The sequence below is a fragment of the Apodemus sylvaticus genome, chromosome 22, assembly GCF_947179515.1.
Source record: "Apodemus sylvaticus chromosome 22, mApoSyl1.1, whole genome shotgun sequence".
Taxonomy (NCBI): Eukaryota; Metazoa; Chordata; class Mammalia; order Rodentia; family Muridae; genus Apodemus; species Apodemus sylvaticus.
In genome coordinates this window covers 7,310,479-7,333,064 of record NC_067493.1, presented here as the reverse complement: position 1 = coordinate 7,333,064, position 22,586 = coordinate 7,310,479, and the positions used below count along the sequence as shown (strand labels likewise).

At 41.5% G+C, this 22,586-nt stretch overlaps 1 protein-coding gene across 1 annotated transcript in view; it reads left to right on the top strand.

Moving 5' to 3' along the window:
* Positions 1-4,245: 4,245 nt before the first annotated feature.
* LOC127673250 (zinc finger protein 420-like) overlaps positions 4,246-22,586 on the top strand; it is a gene marked incomplete at both ends in the record, with an annotated part of 115,798 nt that continues 97,457 nt past the window's right edge. The window contains 1 exon segment of the mRNA XM_052168840.1: positions 4,246-4,630. Within this exon segment, the coding sequence (XP_052024800.1) occupies positions 4,246-4,630 (385 nt within the window).

Sequence of the window (22,586 nt, the reverse complement as noted above, 5' to 3'; positions counted from 1 at the left end):
CTTTCCTACTTAGCTTATTTCCTGAAATATCGAGTTAGGTAGAATTTTAAAATAATGGGCTGATTTATATATTTTCATTCTATTAATATGTATTTGTTCATTTTTTGAATTATTTGTTTAACATTCATTTATTTATTTAATTTAAATTCCAGTTGCTACGATCTCCCCATTATACCTTATACAAACCTTCACACATAACTGCTTTTATCTCTTCAAGGAGGGTGGGGTCCACTTGAGTATTCACCAACCATGACATTTCAAGTGTCTGCATGGTTCGGCACATCCTCTCTTACTAAAGTCAGACAAAGCAACCAAGTTAGGGGAACCATTTGGACAGACAGGCAACAGCATAAGGGATATCTCCTGCTCCATTTGTTGGGAAACAGCATGAAGACTGAGTATCTAGGATACTACATATATGATGGGGTACTCTGTCCATCCTTTGCATGCTCTGAACTTGGTGACTCAGTCTCTGGGAGTCTCCTAGTGTCCAGGTTAATTGACCCTGAGGGTCTTCTTATAGACTTCCTGTTCCTTTGGGGGTCCTCAATCCTTTCCATAAGTCTTCCAAAAGATCCCCTAGGCTCTGTCCAATTTTAGGCTGTGGGTTTCTGCATCTGTTTCAGTCAGGTCCTGGATGGATACTGTCAGAGGACGATTATGCTAAGCTACTCTCTGGAAGTATAACAAAGTATACCCTCAGTAATGTCAGGGATTGGTTCTTACCCGTGGGGTGGGTCTCAAGTTGGGCAGAGTACAATTTGTCCAATCCCCCATTCTCTGCTCCATCTATGTGCCTACATTTTTTTGTAGAAAGGACAACTTTGGGTTGGAAAGGTTTTTGGTTTAGTTTGTGTAATAAACTCTCCACTGGTGGTCCTGCCTGGCTTTAGGATGTGTCCCTCTTCAGGGTCCAATTCTCACTGCTATGCATCTCAGCTATGATCACCCCCACTGACTCCTGTTGCCCTCCCTTTTCTGGTCTGTGGCACATCATAAAATTGCCTGCACCCTTCCACCCCTGACAGCTGCAGACTTCAATTAATATTCCTCACCCTATGGCCCTTCCATTTCTCTTACCACACCTGTTCCTTACCTCTCTTCCCCTTTCTTATCTACTGTTCCTTCCAGTTCTCTCTCTTTCATCTGCCTCAAATGACTGTTTTATTTCTACTTCTGAATGAGATTCAACCAGGTTTAATTTAGTCTTCCTTCTTCTTTTTAAAAATTTATTTATTTATTATATATAACCACACTGTAGATGTCTTCAGACACACCAGAAGAGGATGTAAGATCTCATTATGGGTAGTTCTGAGCCACCATGTGGGTGCTGGTATTTGAACTCTGGACTTTCATAAGAGCAGTCGTGATCTTATCAGCTGAGCCATAGATTCAGCCCCTTAGCCTTCCTTCTTGTTTATCTTCTTCAGGGTCAAGACATGTATTATGGCTATCCTGTACTTTATGGTTATTATTCATTTGTAAATGATTACATACATGTATGTCTATTTAGGTCTCAGATACCTCACTCAGGATGATAATATCCAGTTGTATCCATTTGTCTGGATTTTTTAAATAAACATGTTTTACATCCACATCTGTAGTTTTGAATTTTGGACAACTATATAGAATATATTCTATTTCTCAGGATAGCATATGTTCATGATATCAATATTATCTGAGATTTTAGTGTCATTGTGTGCCAGGTATATTAAATTCTGCCTCAGTCTTTTGTTTGTTATGAAATGATTGAATAACTAGGAATAGTTTGCCTGTGTGCATGAGTAAGAATATCATGTGTGTCAGAAGATAGCCTCAGAACTCCTGATCTTGAAGTAATGAGTAGTTGTTGGTCTCCATGTGTATGCGAGAAATTGACCACAATTATGCGGAAGACTAGCAAGAGTTTTCCATTGCTGAGCTCTCTCTCCTGCCCTACGTTTCTTATAATAATAAACATTGATATTGATATTATTTTCATCTGTCCACTTATAAAAATTTAAGTATATATTCTCTTTTAGTAAAGTTTTATTAATGTTATAGTTTAAACTGTTACACTTCATATTTCTGCCAGATGAATACAGATGTGCAGTGAATTTATAATTCTTTGTAGAAACTTTAGTAATGAACTGTGAGTTCTCTATCATTTTTGTTTCCTTGGTGGACTTTTGTAGGGATTAAGGGTCTTAAAAGATAACTATTGGTCTCCTAGAACACATTACAAAGGCCATGCCAGTGTCAAGCTGTTGGACATACATCTGCCTGTGCTCCTCTGTGATTAAGAACATGAGCAAATACACCCAGCTTGCCCATCATGTTTATAGTTAGTAAATGTTCCTACAATTTTTCAGATGTGTTCTCAGTACTGTGGATCTGTTTCCCCTGCATGTCCCTCTAAGCTGGCATTTCTCTGGCGAGGCTGTATCTAATTCAAAGTGTTCAAAAGTAACAGAGGTGTATCTTATAATTAAAGCTCCTTCTAAACTCACACAGTGATTATAAATTCTGAGTCAGAAAATAAGCAGAGCAAGCATGAGAATGATGTGAATATATATTTGAGAAAGCATATATTTATTTTCTGGAGATGTTAGTATCATGCTTTGTGTTGTACATGTATTTGATATTTAGGATGCAGTGACTTTTGATGATGTGCATGTGAAATTCACCGAGGAGGAGTGGAATTTGCTGGATCCTTCCCAGAAGCGTCTCTACAAAAATATGATGTTTGAAACCTACCTGAACCTCAAAGCTATAGGTAAGACTATTTTTTTTTCTGAAGGAACCAAATGTTTCTTGGTTATAGACGATCTTCTATTATTTTAATTGTATAAAAATTGAGCTGAATAATTCAGTTTCACTGAATTTTCACTGTTACTATCACGGTGCAGTTAAAATTCACAGTACCATTAATTTTGCCTATTTTCCAATAATATATCATTCATTTTCTATTACTGTGTTTTAGGCTATAATTGTGTAGAGCATCATCTTGAAGAACATTGTCAAAATAATAGAAGTCATGAAAGGTAATTTTCATGTGCAAGCTGTTACAAATTTGTCTCTGAGGAAATTTTAATATCTTATGGAATCACCAGCAGAAAGCAAAAGTGTAAAATAACAGTCCCTTAAGTGTAGATATGATTATAATATTCTTACAAAACCATGTACCTCAAGATCCAATATCTGATTTGTGTCTCCGTTTGATAAGTAGCTCCATTAGACCTGTGCTGTGGATCTGCCCATCTGTATAGTCTCAGAGTATTTAGAAATTGCACATTGAATAGTGATAAATTTATATCCAAAACATTCTAATAAGCAAATAGTCCATAGAAAATTTGGTGATACTCATATTCTTGTAGAAATATGGTTCAGTTTGGTGAGAGGGAATTTTATGAGAACCAAGAATATTGTTGTGGAGAAACATTAGTCCATATTGCACATGTTATGACAAACAAAAATTCAAACAGTGTGAATGTAATGAGTAAACCTTTCATTTATCATTCTTTTTATTAGGTATATCATGTGTCATAATGGATAATAATTATGTGAGCATTGGGATATTGAAAAATGAAACATAAAATTTTTGTTCTGAAAGAAGAAGATATGTAGTATTCTGCCTTTGAAAGTAATTAGGAATATGAAAGACATTTGCAATTACTTGTTTTTTTAGTTTTACAGGGAATATCCCTAAACTGAAAGTGTAGAAAACCTTTCTGGGCACTTAGGAATTTGGAAATTTTGCTTTGGGTCCTGGTTTACAGTCAAAAATGTTGTAATTCACAGTAGAGGAAAATATGAATACAATCAGTGTTATAAAGATCAGAGTTTTTATAACTTTCTTCAGATAGCTAAAATACATCATACAAAAAGAGGGTACTATAAATATGAGCCATGTAATAACCATTACAGATGTCTTGAACAACTCATGATGAGTGAGAATACCATGAACATATAAAGTGCTAAATCCTCAAGATGCTTTTTTTAACAATTAGACAAATCGTAAACATAATTCATATTGATTACATGATTGATCAGAATAATGAATGCCGTAAAGTTTTCACATGTGCTAATTATCGTTGCAGGCATGTAAGAAGATATACTGGAGTGAAACTCTATGAGTGTAATCAATGTGGTAAAGCCTTTACAAGATGCAAAAATCTCCAATATCATAAAACAACACATACTGGAGAGAAACCATATGAATGTAATCAATGTGGTAAAGCCTTTGCAAGACCCAGTAATCTCCAAAATCATAAAAGAACACATACTGGAGAGAAACCTTATGAATGTAATCAATGTAGTAAAGCCTTTGCACAGCCCAGTAATCTCCAATATCATAAAAGAACACATACTGGAGAGAAACCTTATGAATGTAATCAATGTGGTAAAGCCTTTGCAAGACCCAGTGCTCTCCAAAGACATAAAAGAACACATACTGGAGAGAAACCTTATGAATGTAATCAATGTGGTAAAGCCTTTGCCTATCACAGTAATCTCCAAAATCATAAAAGAACACATACTGTAGAGAAACCTTATGAATGCAATCAATGTGGTAAAGCCTTTGCAAGACCCAGTTGTCTCCAGTATCCTAAAAGAACACACACTGGACAGAAAACTTATTAATGTAATCAATGTGGTAAAGTGTTTTCACCAGGGATAAGTCTCCAAATTCTGTGTGCTGGAGAGAAACATAATGAAAATGATCATGAATTAACTGGGAATTAGGAGGGTATCATAAAGTAGGATATGATAGACATGGGTGCTTGGGATTATTTCCATTCTGGAGATTTTTTTTTTTTTATGTTTTTGCAAAGAAGTTCGCTACCCTCATCTGAAGAGTTTCTTTGAGGTTAAGGTAAAGATGATTACATTAATTGTATTGACAAAGTAAGTCATGAAAATCACCGCATAGAATTTGGCCTGAAAGTTTTTAAATACCATAGAAACTAAGAAAGGAAAAATAAAAAAAGAAAGGTTCAAAATACAAGGCTTTATCAGGAAGTTGAATGAAGTTTAATTGTCTGATCAAGGATATTCAATGGCATTAAAGGAATGGTTACATTAGGACAAGATTACATTCAGCTAAACATATGGATTTGCAGTTGTATGAAAGAGAACTGTATTATGTTAGGAATTATTATTACCTGGATACTGTTTTGATGTAGACACATGAAGATACAATTATGTGTCAAATTGCCAAGAGATAGATTTGGATTCTGGGTTCTGAGTTTAAAATATAAACAGAAAAGCTTAGTTCATGTCATGGTGTTACATTCTTTTTAACCCACCATTCACGAGACAGAGTCAAGCAGATCTTTGAGATCAAGGTAGATCTCTAAGCAAGTTCCAGGAAAACCAAGATTAGGCCGTGATGTATTTGAAATATTGAAAGCTGCTGATAATGGAATAGAGGGAGCCGTGTTCCAGCCCCAGTAAGCACCAAAACTCTGAGAAATTTATCATAAAGTGGTGTTGAATATTGTCAGAGAATTTTACCTTACCTCATGAAATGATCGATTCTTGGTTTTTCTTACACTTTAATCCCATTTTGTTGAACCGTCACTGTTTCTAGAATGAAGCCTTCCTCATTGTTAATGGTGGACGATCTTTTGATGTGTTTTATATTTTATTTTATTTGTTTTATCTTTTAAGTATTTTTGAACCTGTGGTTTTAGGGATAATTTGTCTGTAATTATCTTTAATTGCTCAGTCTTTCCTGACTGGATCTATGAGTAATCAGGGGTTCAGAAAATAAATTGACTAATATTTATTTTGTTTCTATATGGTTGAAAACACTGAATTCTTGTTAAATCCTCTTTGAAAGTCTGGTAGGACTCTACCCTTAAACTCATGGACGTGGGCTCATATTGGGGACATATTTTTAATGAATTCTGTTTTCCTTCATGTTTATGTCGGTTTAAGTTGTTTTTCTCTAGTTTAATTTTGGGATGTGGAATATATTGAGGAAGTTAACTATTTCTTTTAGAATTTCCAAGTTGGTGGAATGCACCCTTTTTAAACTATGTCTTTACTACTCTCTGGATTTCATTACCTGTTATGTAATCCCCCATTTCATTTTAGATTTCATTATTTTGTAAATTCTTTATCTTTTAATAGGGGTTTGTTTATCTTGTCTAATAAAAGGATCAAAAGGCCAAGTCCATGTTTCATTAATTCTTTGAATTGTTCTCTTTCTATTTTATCAATTTCATCCCCCAACTTGATAATTTCTTGATGTCTCTTCCTCATTTTCTTTGCTCCCTCACTTCTTTTTGTTGGAGCTTTTAAAATGTGTTGCTAAATTGCCAGCATGGGAGTTCTCCAATTTTTTCATGTAGGCATTTTGTGCTGTGAACTTTCTTTTAGCTCCACTTTCATTTTCTTTGTGTTCCATGAGATTGTGCATGTTGCATATTCATTTCCAATGAACTCTAGAAAGTCTCTCATTTCTTCCTTGATTTCTGTGTAGACCCATTTTCTCTCAAACATTAGTTTGTAGTCAGTTAGCTGTCCTCCCTCATCTTTTACAACACTGAGACATCAACAGGTTTTTGGCCCAGATCATATATTTTTTCTCATCAGAGAGTGTGGGGACTCCTGGGTCTGGTGCAATCAAGGACATGAGGAACCCGATTTCTAGGGGCCACACCCTGGGCTGTCTTGTTGCACTCTGGGATGGAGTTTAGTCCTTGCTCATCAGAAGGCTCCTCGCCTTATAAATGGTCCCATGGAAATGAGAAGTAGCAATGGCACACCAGCCCTCTGTGTCTTGACCCTGGGGAAAAGATAACCTTACCACAGTGAGTAAGGCACGGCTAAGTCTATGAACCCAGAGGAAGCAGACAGACACATCAGCACTGGAAGTGACTATTTGAAGAACAGGAAGTGTCCATGCCACACCCAGAAGTGGTTGTGATGCCACAGGAAGGGCCTGGCCCTAACCTAAAGTGAGTGTATATCACAGGAATTGTCTCAAGTTTTAGAGAAAGTGTCCATTTTATGACTGGAAGTGAACGTCACTGTCACAGGAAGTGGCTGTGGCTTGATACGAAGTGACTGTAACATAATAGGAAGTGTTGTTACACCACAGGAAGTGGCTCTAATGACTTTAATGTCCTTTCTTAGCTCAAATGACATTTTCAGAGCTGCCAGTTCAGCTTCCTGGGCTGACATTCACAAAAGAACAGACATGGAATGCAGTCACTGATAAGTGGATATTAGCTCAGAAGCTCTGAATACCCAAGACACAATTCACATATCAAATGATTCCCAAGAAGAAGGAAGGAGAGGTCCCTGGTCCTGGAAAGGCTTGATGCAGCATTGTAGGGGAGTACCAGGACAGGGAAGTAGGAGGGGGTTTGATCAGAGAATGGGCAGAGGGAAGAGGGCTTATGGGACTTTTGGGGAGGGGGGAACTGGGAAACAGAAAATCATTTGTAATTTAAACAAAGAATATAGAAAATAATTTTTTTAAAAGAAAACAAAAAAAATGTCTCACCTTCCCCTTACATAGCTTTGAATCTTCTACCCCAAAGGCAGCAAGATATGCTGACGTGGGTGTCCCTCTGTCCCTCCCCCTCCCCCCCTGGAATAAAGGCAACACATACCAACCAAGTAGAACATCTTTGTGGTAATCCATGGCCTCTATCCTGCAGAAGTGCTCAAACAAATCTACGAGTGAATACAAGCTGACATTAAAAGGCCACTTCTTCCAAGTAAGCGAACTGTCAGGTGAGCCTCGCTGGACGGAATCATGGCATCATGGAAGGACGAGTTAGTGCAGTCATGACAGGAGCGCCTGGAGCCACGCGCAGCCTGGAGGAGAGTGTGACCAGAGGCCCTGAGCCCAGAGTGACTACACGCCACACAGCACAGGATGCTCCGGGCTGCCCGGGCTGCCCGTGCTCATGAAAGGGCACAGAGAGAAACTCAGGAAGGAAGTGGATGTGTGAGGTGAGGCGCAGCGCTACCAGGTGCCCTCGAGCTGTGCAAGGCAGGACCCAAGCTGCAGGAGACCAGCCTCAGAGCGCTAAGGACTGGGGAAGAGGGAAGGGGGTGAGGACCATCAGAAGGCACCGTTCACAGTCGAAGCCCTCTGTGTCCTCACCTTGCCCAAATGCAAATGTCACTGAAGGGTTGCCCTGGCATAGAACCACACACTCACAACGTCTTGTTCTCAGAGCACAATCAGGGGAACACCTGGGTGACAAACTTCACATAGGACAACAGTCAGTGAGAGGACTTGGGGATCCAGCCATCTAAGAATTCATTTGCCTGAGAATATTGGGCACCACACCCACCATCTTTTGACATTAAGTGAATATTCCCATCTGCAGAAGATGGACAGCAATACCCATCAGATGCTTCACTGTGTATGAGTTGTGATGGTTGTGGTGTTTTATCACAACAATAGAAACATCACCTAACACCTGAAACAACAGAATTCACGGCCCAGAGTTCTAGACAGCCAAGATGTCCGTCCACAGAGCCAGGCCTCTGTGAGGCTGCTGGGAGAGCTCCCAGGGGTCCAGGATAATTGATATTGTTGGCCTTCTTAAGGGATTGACATCCCATCCCATCGTTCAATCAGAACTGGTGGAATTTCAGACATGCTGTCACCATGATGACAGCTTGGACTGGTCTCCGCCCCTCTCTGCCCTGCGAGGACTTCTCAACACGTGTGGGTGGTGTTGGAGGTGTTGGCAATTGCTTTGGAACACAGCCTCAGAAAAGTAGCTCTGGACTGAGAGCCGTCCGACTGATCATGCCAGGGCCATGAGTTCTAGAATGCATTCTATTCCCACCTCGGAACAGACCAGGCAGTGTTGCTGACTGAACTGTGCTTTAAGGTCGGCCAATGGTCAAGCCTGTGTGGCAGCAGGGACCTTTCTTCTGCAGGAGGGGAACCTGGTCACAATGTAACGAGTAAGTCCCATTGTGTGTTCATTGTGTATCCAGAATGGCTTTCACTCAAAGCATTCTGACTACAGAGTCTTTCTGTGGGACTTAACACTCATGAGATGTGTGATTCTTGAGGCCTCTCTGCTGACAAATATTCAAGAGCTCACCTTGTGTTTCCATCGGGGTGTGTACACAAAGCAGATGCCGTGAGAAGATTTCTTGAGAAGGGATCTCCTGACCCCGTGAGACTGTTTAGAAAGGTGTGGGGTTAGGGCCACACAGGATGAAACAGCTACTTGTGAGTAGCCTGTTCTACAAAGTGAGTTCCATCGAGGTGAGAAGAGATTTGTGGTGCTAGGGAAACGTTAGTGATCTACAAAATAACAGACAGGAGCCGAACTGGTGTAACTTATATTATGGTTGTTATATATTTTATTTTATTTTATTTTATTTTATTTTATTTTATTTTATTTTATTTTATTTTATTTTATTTTATTTTATTCGAGTTATCTTGGTCCCTTCCAAGGAACCACTCGCATGCAGGATGGTTGTGGTGGTTGAGGGCAATGCAGGAACCAGAGTCAAGGAATGAGGCCTGGCAAGAAGGCTAAAGTTTCCATGTGCAGACCCTCAGTCCTCCTACAGAGCTGCAGTCCAGACAGTTCTTCACCACAGGGGGTGCTGCGGCACTGAAGTTCCAGGTGATGGGGACCTCAGTGCTCCTCCTGTGAATCCGCTTCTCTAATAGCTATGACTTGTCCCTCAAGCCATCTTCCTTAGGCTGTCAGCAGGCCCGAGTTGTTTTCCGAAGGTGATTTGAAGCCACATATGTGTTTTTGTTCCTCCGGACATTCACTGTGCTGACAGGATTATGCTCTGCCAGGAGAACAGAGGTGCAATTCTGCAGGAGCTCTGGTTCTGGAAGGTGTGCTCCAAAAGGCTGACAAAATCCCCTGGCACGTTTGATGAAGAATGGTGATGCATTGCAGGTGCCACGGGTTCAAATTGTTTTCTGCCATGCTCAACCTCCTGACATTTCGAAAAGCAGACTTCATACTGTCTACCTTAGGTAAAGACCCATTTGGCCCTACAAGTGTGCTAAGACTTGTGACACACACCCCATCATGCAATGCAACAAACTCAGTGCAAACATAAATCTCCTTACAGCTGGTTTCCTTTCTGTTCTTCTAAGATTTTCCAGATGGCTCAGACAAGTGCTCAACTGGTATCCTTCTCAGCTGGACTTTCCATCAAGCTGTAGTTTCCCTGTTGCCTTGGGGCCATGGTCCAAGAGTCCACTTGACAGGAAAAACACAGAGCAGCCACGATTAACTCACTCAAAAACCCTGCGTTTTGTGTGAGTCTTGCAATCCTGGCAGGGCAGGACCATAGTTAGTCACCTTGTCGGCTTGTCCACACTTATAGAGACCACAGCTGGAGCAGGGACCAAGGAAGGTGCCAGAAGATCCAAAGCTCCCTAGATCCACAGCTCTGACTCTGAGCTCCAGGTGCTGCCACTTCTTCACAGCAGGGGTCGCTGTGGGGCTGCTCTTCCTCCATAGAGGAATGCTAATGGTCTGTGCACATCTTTGGAAGCTCAGGGCTCTGCTAACTGCAAATTTCCCACACAGCCAATTTCTTCTTGGCTGTTGGCTTGTGTGAGCTGAAATCATTTTGAACTGTGTCTGTGATTTTGTTTCTTGGTGCTTTCATTTTCACCACCAAATCAGATTATGCCCAGCAAGCTGCAATGGGACTTGACTCGAACCCAGGGTGAGCTACTAATGCTGGCAGAACATCCTGGTACCCCAGGATGAGTCATTCTCTCAGTGAATGCAAGGTGTATTACCTGAGATTTCCCACCTCTGTTGTACGTTTTAGGTGATTTGAATGAAAGAAAATATTGAATATTCAAAGGAAAACATGCTGGTCAGTATTTCTGTGCAATGTTTATTTTATTTCCTACATACACTTCCTGAGAAATGAAGTTCAGAGAGCTAAATGTAAGAAATGATACATAATTGATCTTTTGACACTGAGAGCTGTGCAATCATTCTTCAGTGTGGTACATGGCTTAATCTACTGAGGGATTAAACAGTAGAAGTAAGGCTTGTAAAACATGAAGCTTTTCAAGACTGGAAACACATAAAAGACACACTCTCGAGGCCAGGGAGCTGGGTTTTCTGTGTCAGGGCCAGCACTGTCCTAAGCTTCCAACTTAGCCTGTCTAGTTTCTGCAGGTGAGTTCCCTTGTGAAGCAGAAATTTCCAGAGGAAATTGCTGAAAATAGAAACAATCTCCTGTGCAGAAGTGGTGGCCCAGGCGTCTAATCCCCATACTAGAGAGACAAGGCAAAGAAAATCTGATTTGAGGGCTAGTCTAGTCTACCCAGAAGGAAGAAGGGGTAAAATGGAAGTTGCAGATGGTGCCCAGATTAATTTGTAAAGGAAGTACTGGGTAGATCACTCCTCAACCATGTTGATTAAGCAGAGCGGTTTCCCAAAGTGCTCAAGGCTACTCCCTGTGTGCTGGTTCTTTTGTGTCCCAGCACACATGAAAACCAGGGTGTCAAAGTCTCCTAAGAACTTCTTTAAAACAAACCACCAGTTACTCCTGTAACCAAATGTAGGAAAAAGTAGACTATCCTCATCTGTCTCTACTCCATCCTACATTTTTCCCTTGGGCCATTTCTAAAAGAACACCAATCTCCAGTTTTTAACACTTTTATTAAGAATGAGAAAAACAAACAAACACCAGATGGCTGCAAAGACACACCTGCCTTGTGTGTGCCTTTGCTGTAATAGAGGAGCTGACAGAAGATCCCCTAATTGCAGGTCTTAGCAGGCATCAGGGCTCCTGGACTCCAAACAGAGTTCTGGGTGGCTTGTTCACTTCTTCTTCTTCTTTTGGTCAAAAGCCTTTTGAAGCCATGCCCAGCATCCTAGGTTCCTGGGACTGTCAGAAGCAGGATGCTGGTCAGGGCAGTCTCCACCATCATAGGCCTCAAGTTCTAGCCCTTTCTCCCTCAGCAAGCTTGCTGAGGGTTGGTCTACCTCCTCTATATCTTTGTCTTGGTTGTTGTTGTTTACATCTCCTGAAGCCATATGTGTGTTCCTCTGACTCAAAATCTGGGAGACCTCTGTGCTCTTCTTCATGTCACAATTCAATCTTTGGTAGTATCTCAGGTAGTCCACGCTCTCACATACACAAAAGAAGTATAGATCCCAATCTGCAAACCAGACATCCTCAGAGCAGTGGCTTGACTCTCCACAGAAACAATATGGCTCAGACGTGGAAGATCTTGTAGTCAGGGCTGGCAAATCACAACCACTCAGCAGTCCATGCTCTTTGGAATTTGCTGTGGTTTTGACAAAACTTAGACGGTACTCCCTCAGAACCTTCAGGTTATCCATGGAACGCTGAGGGCAAGTCCTTGACCTTCAAATACAGAGAAATCTCCAGTTAGTTAATTATACCCTTCTGAGCATTACACTGTGGAATATTGGGTGTTAAACCAACAATAATAGCATCTATTTCCATTGCCTAATGGAGGCAAAATTCTACCCAGTCTGGGGATGCAATGCTTTAGTCTCAGCACCTATAGGAAAGACACAGATTGGGGATAGAAGTAGAAGAATTTGGATCTCTGATCTTAAGGCCAACGTGGTAGTCAGACCTAGGTTCAAGACAGCTAGGGCTACAGATGAAAACCTAGGCTAAAATATCCAAACAAGCAAACAAGAAAGGAGTGAAGCTCCTCAAATTAAGATCCTATCACTCTGGATGAAATTGTCTAGAGTTAAAATTATAGTGGACTGAAGAAACAGGCAATGGTGAAGTGCTCGTGGGTCAGTAAATCTACTTGCGGTGCCTGTTTTAAAGAGTAAAAGATCACATAGAATGATTTCTCACTCACTCTCTCTGTCCTGATAGGGGATGATATTAGATTGACTTACAGACTGCAGGCTGCCTTATTCCACAACAGTTGCCTAGGAAGCAAAGTCCAAGAATCCAGAAGTTCTCAGTCCCTGAGGCTGGATGTCTCAGCAGGTCTTCAGTAGAAGATGGAATGACAGACAAGTAATCAATAATGCCAGGGAAGTCCTAAGACTTGCTATCCAGGAGAGACCAAGCAGGCAATGTGAAAACTGACTTCCTCTGTGTTCTTATTTAGGCCTCAAGATGAAGGTGTGGCCCAAATTAAAGGTGTGTGTTCCAGATTCAATCTCTGGATTCAAGGTGCGTGTCTTCTGCTGGGTGTGGCAACTCAGACCTTTAATCTAAACACTATGGGAGTGAATGGGAGTGAATCAAGCAAGTATATCTCTGTTAGTAGCCTGGTCTACAAAGTGAGTTCCAATGAGGTGAGAAGAGAAGTATAGTGCTAAGGAAATGGTAGTGATCTAAAAAATAACAGATAGGAGCCGATCTGACGTAACTCATAGTAGGGTTGTTATTTTATTATTTTATATTATTTGAATTAGCTTGGACCCTCCAAGAAACCACTCTCATTCAGGATGGTTGTGATCATTGACGGCAATGCAAGAACCAGAGCCAAGGAATGAGGCCTCGCAAGAAGGCTAAAGTCTCCTTTTTCAGATTCTCAGTTCTACAGACCTGCAGCCCTTATACTTCTTCACCACAAGGGGTGCTGCGGCACTTGCGCTCAGGTGGTGTGGACCTCAGTGGTCACACGGTGGGCTCCCTTCTCTAGTTAGCTATGACTTGTCCCCCAACACATGTTATTTTAGGCTGTCAGCAGGCCTGAGTTGTTTTCTGAAGGTGATTTGAAACCTCATATGTGTTTTTGTTCCTCTGAACATTCGCTGTGCTGACAGGATAGGACTCTGCCATTTGAACAGAGGTAGAATTCTGCAGGAGCTCAGGGTCTGGATGGTGTGCTGCTAAAGGCTGACCAAAATGCCTGGCGCCCGAATTCAAGGAAGGGGATGCATTGCAGGTGTCATGTGTTCGGTTTGTTTTCTGCCCCACTAAACCTCCTGACTTTTAAGAAAGCTGACTTCATACTGCCTACTTTAGGTAAATGACCCATTCAGCACTGCAAAGTTTTCTGAGACTTGCCACACTGTTCCCCTCTATCACAGTGCATCAAATTCAGTTGAACAAAATCTCTTTGCAGCTGCTTTCTGTTCTAAGATTTTCCATATGGCACAGACAAGTGTTCAACTGGTACTCTGTCTCAATGGTCTTTTTACCTAACTGTAGTTTCCCTATTGCCTTTGGGCCATGGCCCAAGAGTACACTTGACAGACAGGGAAAACACAGTACAACCCTGGTTGACTCACTCACACACCCCCGGTTTGGGAGAGTCTTGCAGTCTTGACAGGGCAGGTCCATAGTTAGTCCTCCTGATAGCTTGTCCACACTTAATAGAGGCCACGGATGGACCAAGGAAGGAGCCAGAAGATCCAATGTTCCCTAGATAACCTGCTCTGCCTCTGAAGTCTAGGCGCTACCATTTCTTCACTGCAGGGGACACTGTGGGGCTGCTCCTCTTCCAGACAGGAATGACAATGGTCTGTGCACATCTTTGGAAGTTCAGGGCTCTACTAACTGCGAATTTCCCACACAGCCAAGTTTTTCTTGGATGATGGCTTGCGCGATCTGAAGTCATTTCCAACTGTGTCCATGATTATGTTTCTTGGTGCTTTCGTGTTGACAACCAATTCAGATTATGCCTAGGAAGCTGCAATTGGACTTGATTCTAACCCATGGTGTTCTCCTAAATGCTGACAGAACAGCTTAGTGCCCAAAGGATGAGTCATTCTCTCAATGAATCCAATATGTATCACCTGAGTCTTCCTACCTCTGTTGAAATTTCTAGGTGATATGAATTAAAGAAAATATTGAATTTTCAAAGGAAATCATGCTGGTCAGTATTTCCGTGCAGTGTATATTATATTTTCTACATACACTTCCTGGGAAATGAAGTTCAGAGAGACAACTGTAAGAAATAATACTTAATTGTCCTCTTGACATTGAGAGTTGTGCAATCATTCTGTAGCCTAGTACATGGCTTAGCCTACTGAGGGATTCAACTGTAAGGAAGACCAAAAATAGAAGTAAGGCTTGTAATACATGAAACTCTTCCAAGACTGGATACACATAAATGAAACCTTCTCAAGGCCAGGAAGCTGGGTATTCTGTGTCAGGGCCAGCACTGCCCTGAGCTTCCACCTTAGCTTGTCCTGTTTCTGCTGGTGAGTTCCCTTGTGAAGCAGAAATTTCCAAAGGAAATTGCTGAAAATATAAAGAATCTCCTGTGCAGAAGTGGTGGCACAGGCCTCTAATTCCCATACTAGCGAGGCAAGGCAAAGTAATTGTGAATTCAGGGCTAGTCTAGTCTACATAGAAGGAAGAAGGGGTAAAATGGAAGTTGCAGGAGGCCACTAGATTAATTTGTAAAGGAAGCATGTGGGTAGATCACTCCTCAACGATGTTGATTAAGCAGAGCGGTTTCTCAAAGTGCTCAAGGTTACTCCCTGCGTGCGGGATTTTTTTTTTTTTTTTTTTTTTTTTTTTTATGTCCCAACTTGAAAACCAGGATGTAAAAGTCTCCTAAGGACTTCCTTTAAGACAAACCACCATTTACTCCTGTAACCAAAGGTAGGAAAGTGGAGAGTATCCTCATCTGTGTCCACTCTACCCTTCATCTTTTCCCTTGGGTAATTTCATAAAGAACAGAAATTTCCAGCCTTTTAATACATTTATTAAGAATGCTGTATATAAACAATCAAACAAACACCAGACGGCTGCAGAGACAAAACTGCCATGTGATTTTGCTTTAATAGCAGAGCTGACAAAAGATCTCCTGATTGCAAGTCTTAGCAGGGATCAGGCTCCCTGGCCTCCAAACAGAGTTCTGGGTGGCTTGTTCACTTGTTCTTTTGGCAAAAATCCTTTGTAGCCATGCCCATCATCCTAGGTTCCTGGGACTGTCAGAAGCAGAACCCTGGTCAGGGCAGTCTCCACCATCACAGCTCTCATGTTACAGCCTTTTCTCCCTCAGCAAGCTTGGTGAGGGTTGGTCTAGCTCCTCTATGTCTTTTTCTTGATTGTTGTTGTCCACATCTCCTGAAGCCATATGTGGCTCCCTCTGATTCTCACTCTGGGAGAACTCTGTGCTCTTCTTCACGGCATAATTCAATCTTTGGTAATATCTCACATAGTCCAAGCTCTCAAATACACAAAAGGAGTATAGATGCCAATCTGCAAAACAGCCATTCTCAGAGCAGTGGCGTGACTCTCCACAGAAACAACATGGTTCAGAAGTGGAAGATCTTGTACTCAGGACTGGCAATACACGTGCACTTGGCAGGGAATCAGAATCTGATGTATCTTTAAGAAAATTAGGAGAGGACTGCTTGATCTTCTTGGCTTTATACATGGAACTCTGTGGACAAGTCCTTGACCTGATTCAGAGAAGACACTAGTCAGTGGATTGTACTCTATACTTCATGGCCCTTCCCAAACATTATATAGTGGAAATCTGGGCGTTAAGTCCACAATCCAACATCTGTTTGTATTCCCTAAGTAGGCAAGATTCTGCCCAATGTTGTGGCAAAATCCTTTCATCCCAGAACCCAAAGGAAAGAAGCAGATCTGTAAAAACAGAATCAGAAGCATGCAGATCTCTGGTCTCAAGGCCAGCCTTGTATTCAGACCTACATTCAGGAGAGCCAGGGCTATACAGGAAAACCTAGAGTCAAAGAAAAAAACAAGAAAACAATAAAGGAGTGAAGCTTCTCAACATAAGATGCTATCATTCTGTATATTGTAATGATATTTAATTAAAAAAGGAGCCAACAGATGGGAGGTGTTGGTACACACCTCCCAGTACTAGGGAGGCAGAGGCAGGCTGATTTCTGAGTACGATGCCAACTTGGTCTACTGAGTGAGTTTCAGGACACCCAGGGATATACAGAGAAACCCTGTCTTGAAAAAAACTGAATCCAAAAAAACAAAGCAAAAAAAAAAAAAAAAAAAAAAAAGAGCCAACACATTCCTCACCCACCATAACTACAGAACAAACAACCTGCCCCTCAGTGAGGTCCTTGGCAGAGCCAGCAACCTAACCCTTTGGTAGGATCAATCCAGGCTATAAAGTGTCTTGTCACTGTGTCAAACTCTCTAGAGCATTCTGGGCCACTTTGGGCATTTTTCTTGCCTCACCTGACACTTACAGTGCCTCCTTCAGAGGTGCTCTCACTTTCACCTCTGAGGCAATCTCTTCCAACTAGCTTTCGTAGCATCTCAACTGAGCTCTCTCTCTCTGCCATATGCAGGGGACCCACGTTTCACACATCTCATACTACCTGTGGGACACCAGATCCGTTGGTTCCCAAACCAAGATGCCTCAAATTACCCGGAAGAACAGACTTTTAAGTATATTTTTAAGAAGTTCAAGATGTCAATAAGGTCATAGCAAAGTCATGTAGGATAGTAAAAGTTCTATCCCAATATTTTAACCTTTAGATATTTTTATCTCTAATTCAATCTTGGCATACTGTATCTCTATCTTCTCCCATTCATGGCTCTTGCATGCATCTCCATTGTGTCTCTCTCCCTAGCTCCTCCTCTTCACTCCATTCAAATCACTAGGCTCTCATCACCTCAATGTGAATGCATAAGAAATATCTCTCAACATCATGCCTTTGTCTAGAGTTAAATATTATAGGCAACTGATTAGGCAGGCAATGGGGAAAGTGCTTATGGGCTAGCAAGTCTATTTGAGGTGCCTGTTTTCAAGAGCAAAAGATCACATAAAATGATCTCTCACTCACTCCCTCTTTCCTGATAGGGAGATATCTTAGAATGACTTACAGGATGCAGTCTGCCTTATCCCACAACAATTTGATAGGAAGCAAAGTCCAAGAATCCAGAAGTTCTCATTCCCTGAGGCTGGATGTCTCAGCTGGTTTGCAGTAGAAGATAGAATCACAGACAAGTGGAATCTAATGCCAGCAAAGTAATAAGATTTGCTAGCTAGGAGAGAGCAAGCAGGAAATGTGAAAACTTGCTTCTTCTGTGTTCTTATATAAGTCTCAAGATGAAGGTGTGCCCCAAATTAAAGGTGTGTGTTCCAGATTCAATGTCTGGATTAAAGGTGAGTGGGTTTTCCTGGGAGTGGTGACTCATGCCTTTAATCCAATTACTATTGAAGGTGCAGGTGGGTTTCTGTGATTAGCCTGGTCTACAAAGTGCATTCCTATAAAGTCAGTGGCATTGCAGACAAACCCTGGCTTATAGAAACAATATCAATCACTATGACACTGTTATGTGGCTTTCTTGCTCCATGTACAGATTAAAGTCCTGTGTCTTTCAAACTCCAAGAGATTTGCATTTAATTGTACTGCTTCCACTTCAAAGACCCTGATCACTTTCTACAAAGAAAACAACAAATCCCTTGAAACTATGTTAAGTTTTGGTTTTTGCATAATTCGAGGTTTAATCAAGTTGACAACTCAGAACAGAGTCCACAGAGTGTATTTCTCTGTGCAACTATGGCTATTCTGAAAAATCGCTTTATAGAGCAAAGTGACCACTAATCAAAGATCTTCTAGTCTCTGTCTCCTTAGTTCTGAGATTAAAGGTGCATGTCACCCCCTTCTGCTTGGAAATCCTTTTAAGTGTGCTTTCTTTTGCTGGTGTCCTGAGTAGTTGCTAATCCTGTATTCTCAGTAGAAAGATCGTTAGGGGGAACAGCTAAGTGCAGAGATGAAGCTTCAGAACACAGACTCTCCTCTCCACCCACTCACTCCCCAGTCCTTGTGTCTGTCTCACATTTTATGTCCTGCCTATAAGATGAATAAACATTTCCATCCTGTAGTTTCTGTGTCTGTCCAGAAGGCAGGGAGGGATCTCCTGGGATATCTGGACTCTAGGCTTCCCTAAACTACAGTGGGTACGTGGATGTCTGCTTTCTGTTTTAGGGGAGAACTCCCGCTGCGAGGATGAGTAACCCTAAATATGTGGAACAATAAACCTCATGCTCTTGCATCAATCTTTCATCAAGCTGTGTGCTAAGGGGTTGAGAGCCTGAGCTCAGACACTGAGAGGTCTGTTGAGTTAAGACAAATGTTGCACCCTGTTCTTTCTAAGTGCTGAAAACTTGTCCACTTTCTTTTCATTGTTGAATACATGGTAAAGCTGTCTTTGACAAAGGCACCCTTTAGACTCTGCAATTGTACAGCGTCAGCTGCCTTACCCCATCGCCACCAACCTCTGGAGGTCTACAGAACTGCTTTCTTCCAGAATCTAACTGGAGCTGCATTTCTTTCCTTGTGAAGAGTCTTTTCCAGGACAGCACTGTCCAGGACACCAAAGCTCTGCTCTCTGAGCTGACTTTCTCGAGCTTGACTTTGTTTCTGCAGTCGCTTCGTGACTATGGTCCTGGCGAACACTTGTCCAGTGTGTAACATGCCAGAAGGTGCTAACTGATGGATTCTTACTCACACATGCAGGGTTTGGAGCCAGCTTTGTGATCCTAGTTAAGTCCATAATTAATCTGCCCACTCCTTTGTCTGTAGTGTCAGGGAGATGTTAGTGATCTCCAAAACACAGACAGGAGCCGATTGATGCACCTCACAGCAGGGTATTTATTCCAGCTAGCTTGCAGTCATCCCTGCCTCGCACCACCTTCCCTCAGGACAGTTTGTGTGTGTGTGTGTGTGTGTGTGTGTGTGTATGTGTATGTGTGTTGGAAGGGGAAACATGTATGTTTCTCAGGGCAAAGTTTTATAGAAAGCTGTAAGCAGGGAGTCCATGTGTAAGCACCTAATTGGAAAGCTTTTGTGGCTTCTAACATGTTGCCTGGTGCTGGGAGTCATATCATAAACTTAATTTCTCTTCTCCTCTGCATTGGTGGAGGTTAGGCAAGGGGTTGGCTTGTAAGCGTTGTATATTTGTTGGAATAACCTGGACATGCCGGTCTTGCCGATGGTGCAACCTCAAAGACTGGTCTTATTTGGGATTAGACTGGAGACAGGGTTTTGTTGGGGGGCAGTGTGGAAAATCATGTTAGGTACCAGCCTGTACTGAAGCTGTGTTTATACAAAGGTCAGGTTCTCTAAAATGGAGCTGAACTTAAAAGATTTGGCATCTCTTGGCCACACTGGTGGTAGCTAGAAAACAAACCTGGCCAATAGATAAGTCTGGCCAGAAGATTGCTCCCAGCAGCAATCCTGCAACTGATTCCAGTAGAGGGCACTCAGGAGCTAGCACTGTGCACTGTGAGAGTTCCCCCTGGTCATCACTATCCATGAGTGTTTGAGACTTGCAGCCTATGCAATTTCCAATAGGATGTCAACAGCCTCTGAGCTGAAATCTGATAGCGATTTCAGACCTCAAACATGATTTTGTTTCTAGGTGCTTTCGTTTTGCCATTAGGATTAGACACTGCCAGGCAGGCTACAGTGGAAATTTGTGCAAACCCAAGATCTAGACCCCATGTGCCTAGACACTAACCAAAATGCTTGGTTTTCCTGTGTGAGTATGTAGGAGATGTGATGCTATGCTGTCAAGAGTCTGAGGCTAAATCATATCTTGATTGCAAACAGCATAGTTGAATTTGTTTCTAGGTGTTTCACTTTTCAAAAGGAACCAGACATTGCCAGGCTGTAGTAGGATCCTTTGCAAATACCTAGAATCCAGAAGGATTCAAGGAAACACTGGACAAAACCCCTGGCGCCTATGTGCCATTGTATGAGAAATGTGATCCAGACCCAGTTTCATTTTGTTTTCAGATCCTCTCAGCTGCCATCATTTCTCAGTATCTCTGGGCTGTGTTGTATCTCTACACTCTCAGAGAAGTTGTCATCCACGTTGATTCAACACAGGTGTTTCTCAAAGTTCTCAAGGTTACTCCCTGTGTGCTGGTTATCTTATGGCCAAGGACACATGAAAACTAGGTTTCCTAAGACTGACTGAACACCTCTTTTTTTAAAAAAAAATCACCATTTAGTCCTGTGACATAGGCTCAAAAGACAAAACAAGCAGGAAAAAAGGGATGTGACACTTCTTAAAGTAATATCCTATCACTTTACAAGAGTAAAACATAATAGGCAAAGGAAAAGGGATAATTAACCAACAGATCTATTTTGGGTGCCCGGTTTAGAGACCAGTGTATCCTGATCTGTATCCACTCCTCACTTCACCTTTTCCCTAGGTCCATTTCAAGAACACAAATTTCCAGCACTTCAAAACTTTTATTAAGACAGCTGTAAAAACCAAACGTATAGTAGATGGCTGCAAAGACATAGCTGCCTTTGTGTGTGCCTTTGCTGTAGAGCTGACAGAAGATCCCCTAGTTGTAAGTCTTAGCAAGGATCAGGGTTCCTGGGCCCCAAACAGAGTTCTGGGTGAATTATTTCAATTCTTCTTCTTCTGTCCAAAAGCCCTTTGAAGCAATCCCCAAAAGCCTAGTTTCCTGGAAATATCAGAAGCAGGATCCTGGTCAGTGCAGCAACCACCATCCCAGGTCTCAAGCTCCAGGCCTTTGTCCCTGAGCAAGCTTGGTGAGGGATGGTCTGGCTCCTTTATACCTTTGTCTTTGTTGTTGTGCACATCTCTTGAGGACACTTGTGGTTCACTCTGACTCTCAGTCTGGAAGACATCTGAGCCCTTCATGGCACAATTCAATCTGCTGCTTTATCTCAGATTGCCCAAGCTCTCAAATACATAGTAAAATGGGTATAGATCCCAATCAACAATCCAGCCATCATCAATGCTGTGCTTTGGGTCTCCACAGAAAGAAAGTGGCTGAAATGTGGAAGATCTTGTACTCATGGTTGGCAAATCCCGTGCATTTGGCAGTCCATGCTTTTTAGAATCTGCTGTATTTTTGACAAAACTGAAACCGTACTCCTTCAGAACCTTCAGGTTATCAATGGAATGCTAAGGGCAAGTCCTTGACTTTCTGATATAGAGAAGTCTCCAGTTAGTTAATTATACCCTCCCAAGCATTACACTGTGAAATATTGGGTGTTCAACTCACAATACTAGCATCAATTTGCATTGCCTAAGGAAAGAATATTCTACCCAGTCTGGTGGTGCAAGACTTTAGTCTTAGCACCCATAGGAAAGAAGTAGATTGGGGATAAAAGCAGAGACAGTTGGATCTCTGATCTCAAGGCCAACCTGTTAGTCAGACGTAGACTCAAGACAGCTAGGGCTACACAGAAAAACTTAGTCTCAAAAATCAAAACAAGCAAACAAGAAAGGATTGAATCTTCTAAAATTAAAATCCTATGGCAATGGGTTATCACAGGGGAGGTGTGGAATATGGAACAGTCAGAGGATGGAACATGAGGGTGATAAAAATGGACTGTAAAAATAGATTAAGAATACATTTAAAAAAGAAGAAGAAAAAAGAGTCTACTGCACTCAGTGTGTATATTTTGAGGAACAATATAAGGTAGTTCAAAATTACAAAATTTAGTTTAATTACAAAATTAAATTCAATGCTCGATCAGTGTCACTAATTGTAGCCTAACCAAGTTACATAAATTAGCACAACAGACATACATGTGTGTTGTTGCAATGTCACTGAAGACAGGACTGTTTCAGAAGAAAAATCAACTAGACATGAATGGAAAATATAATTTATATACTAATATTAGCAATAAAATTCTCTCTCATAAATGAAACCTAAATTATTTCATTCCTTT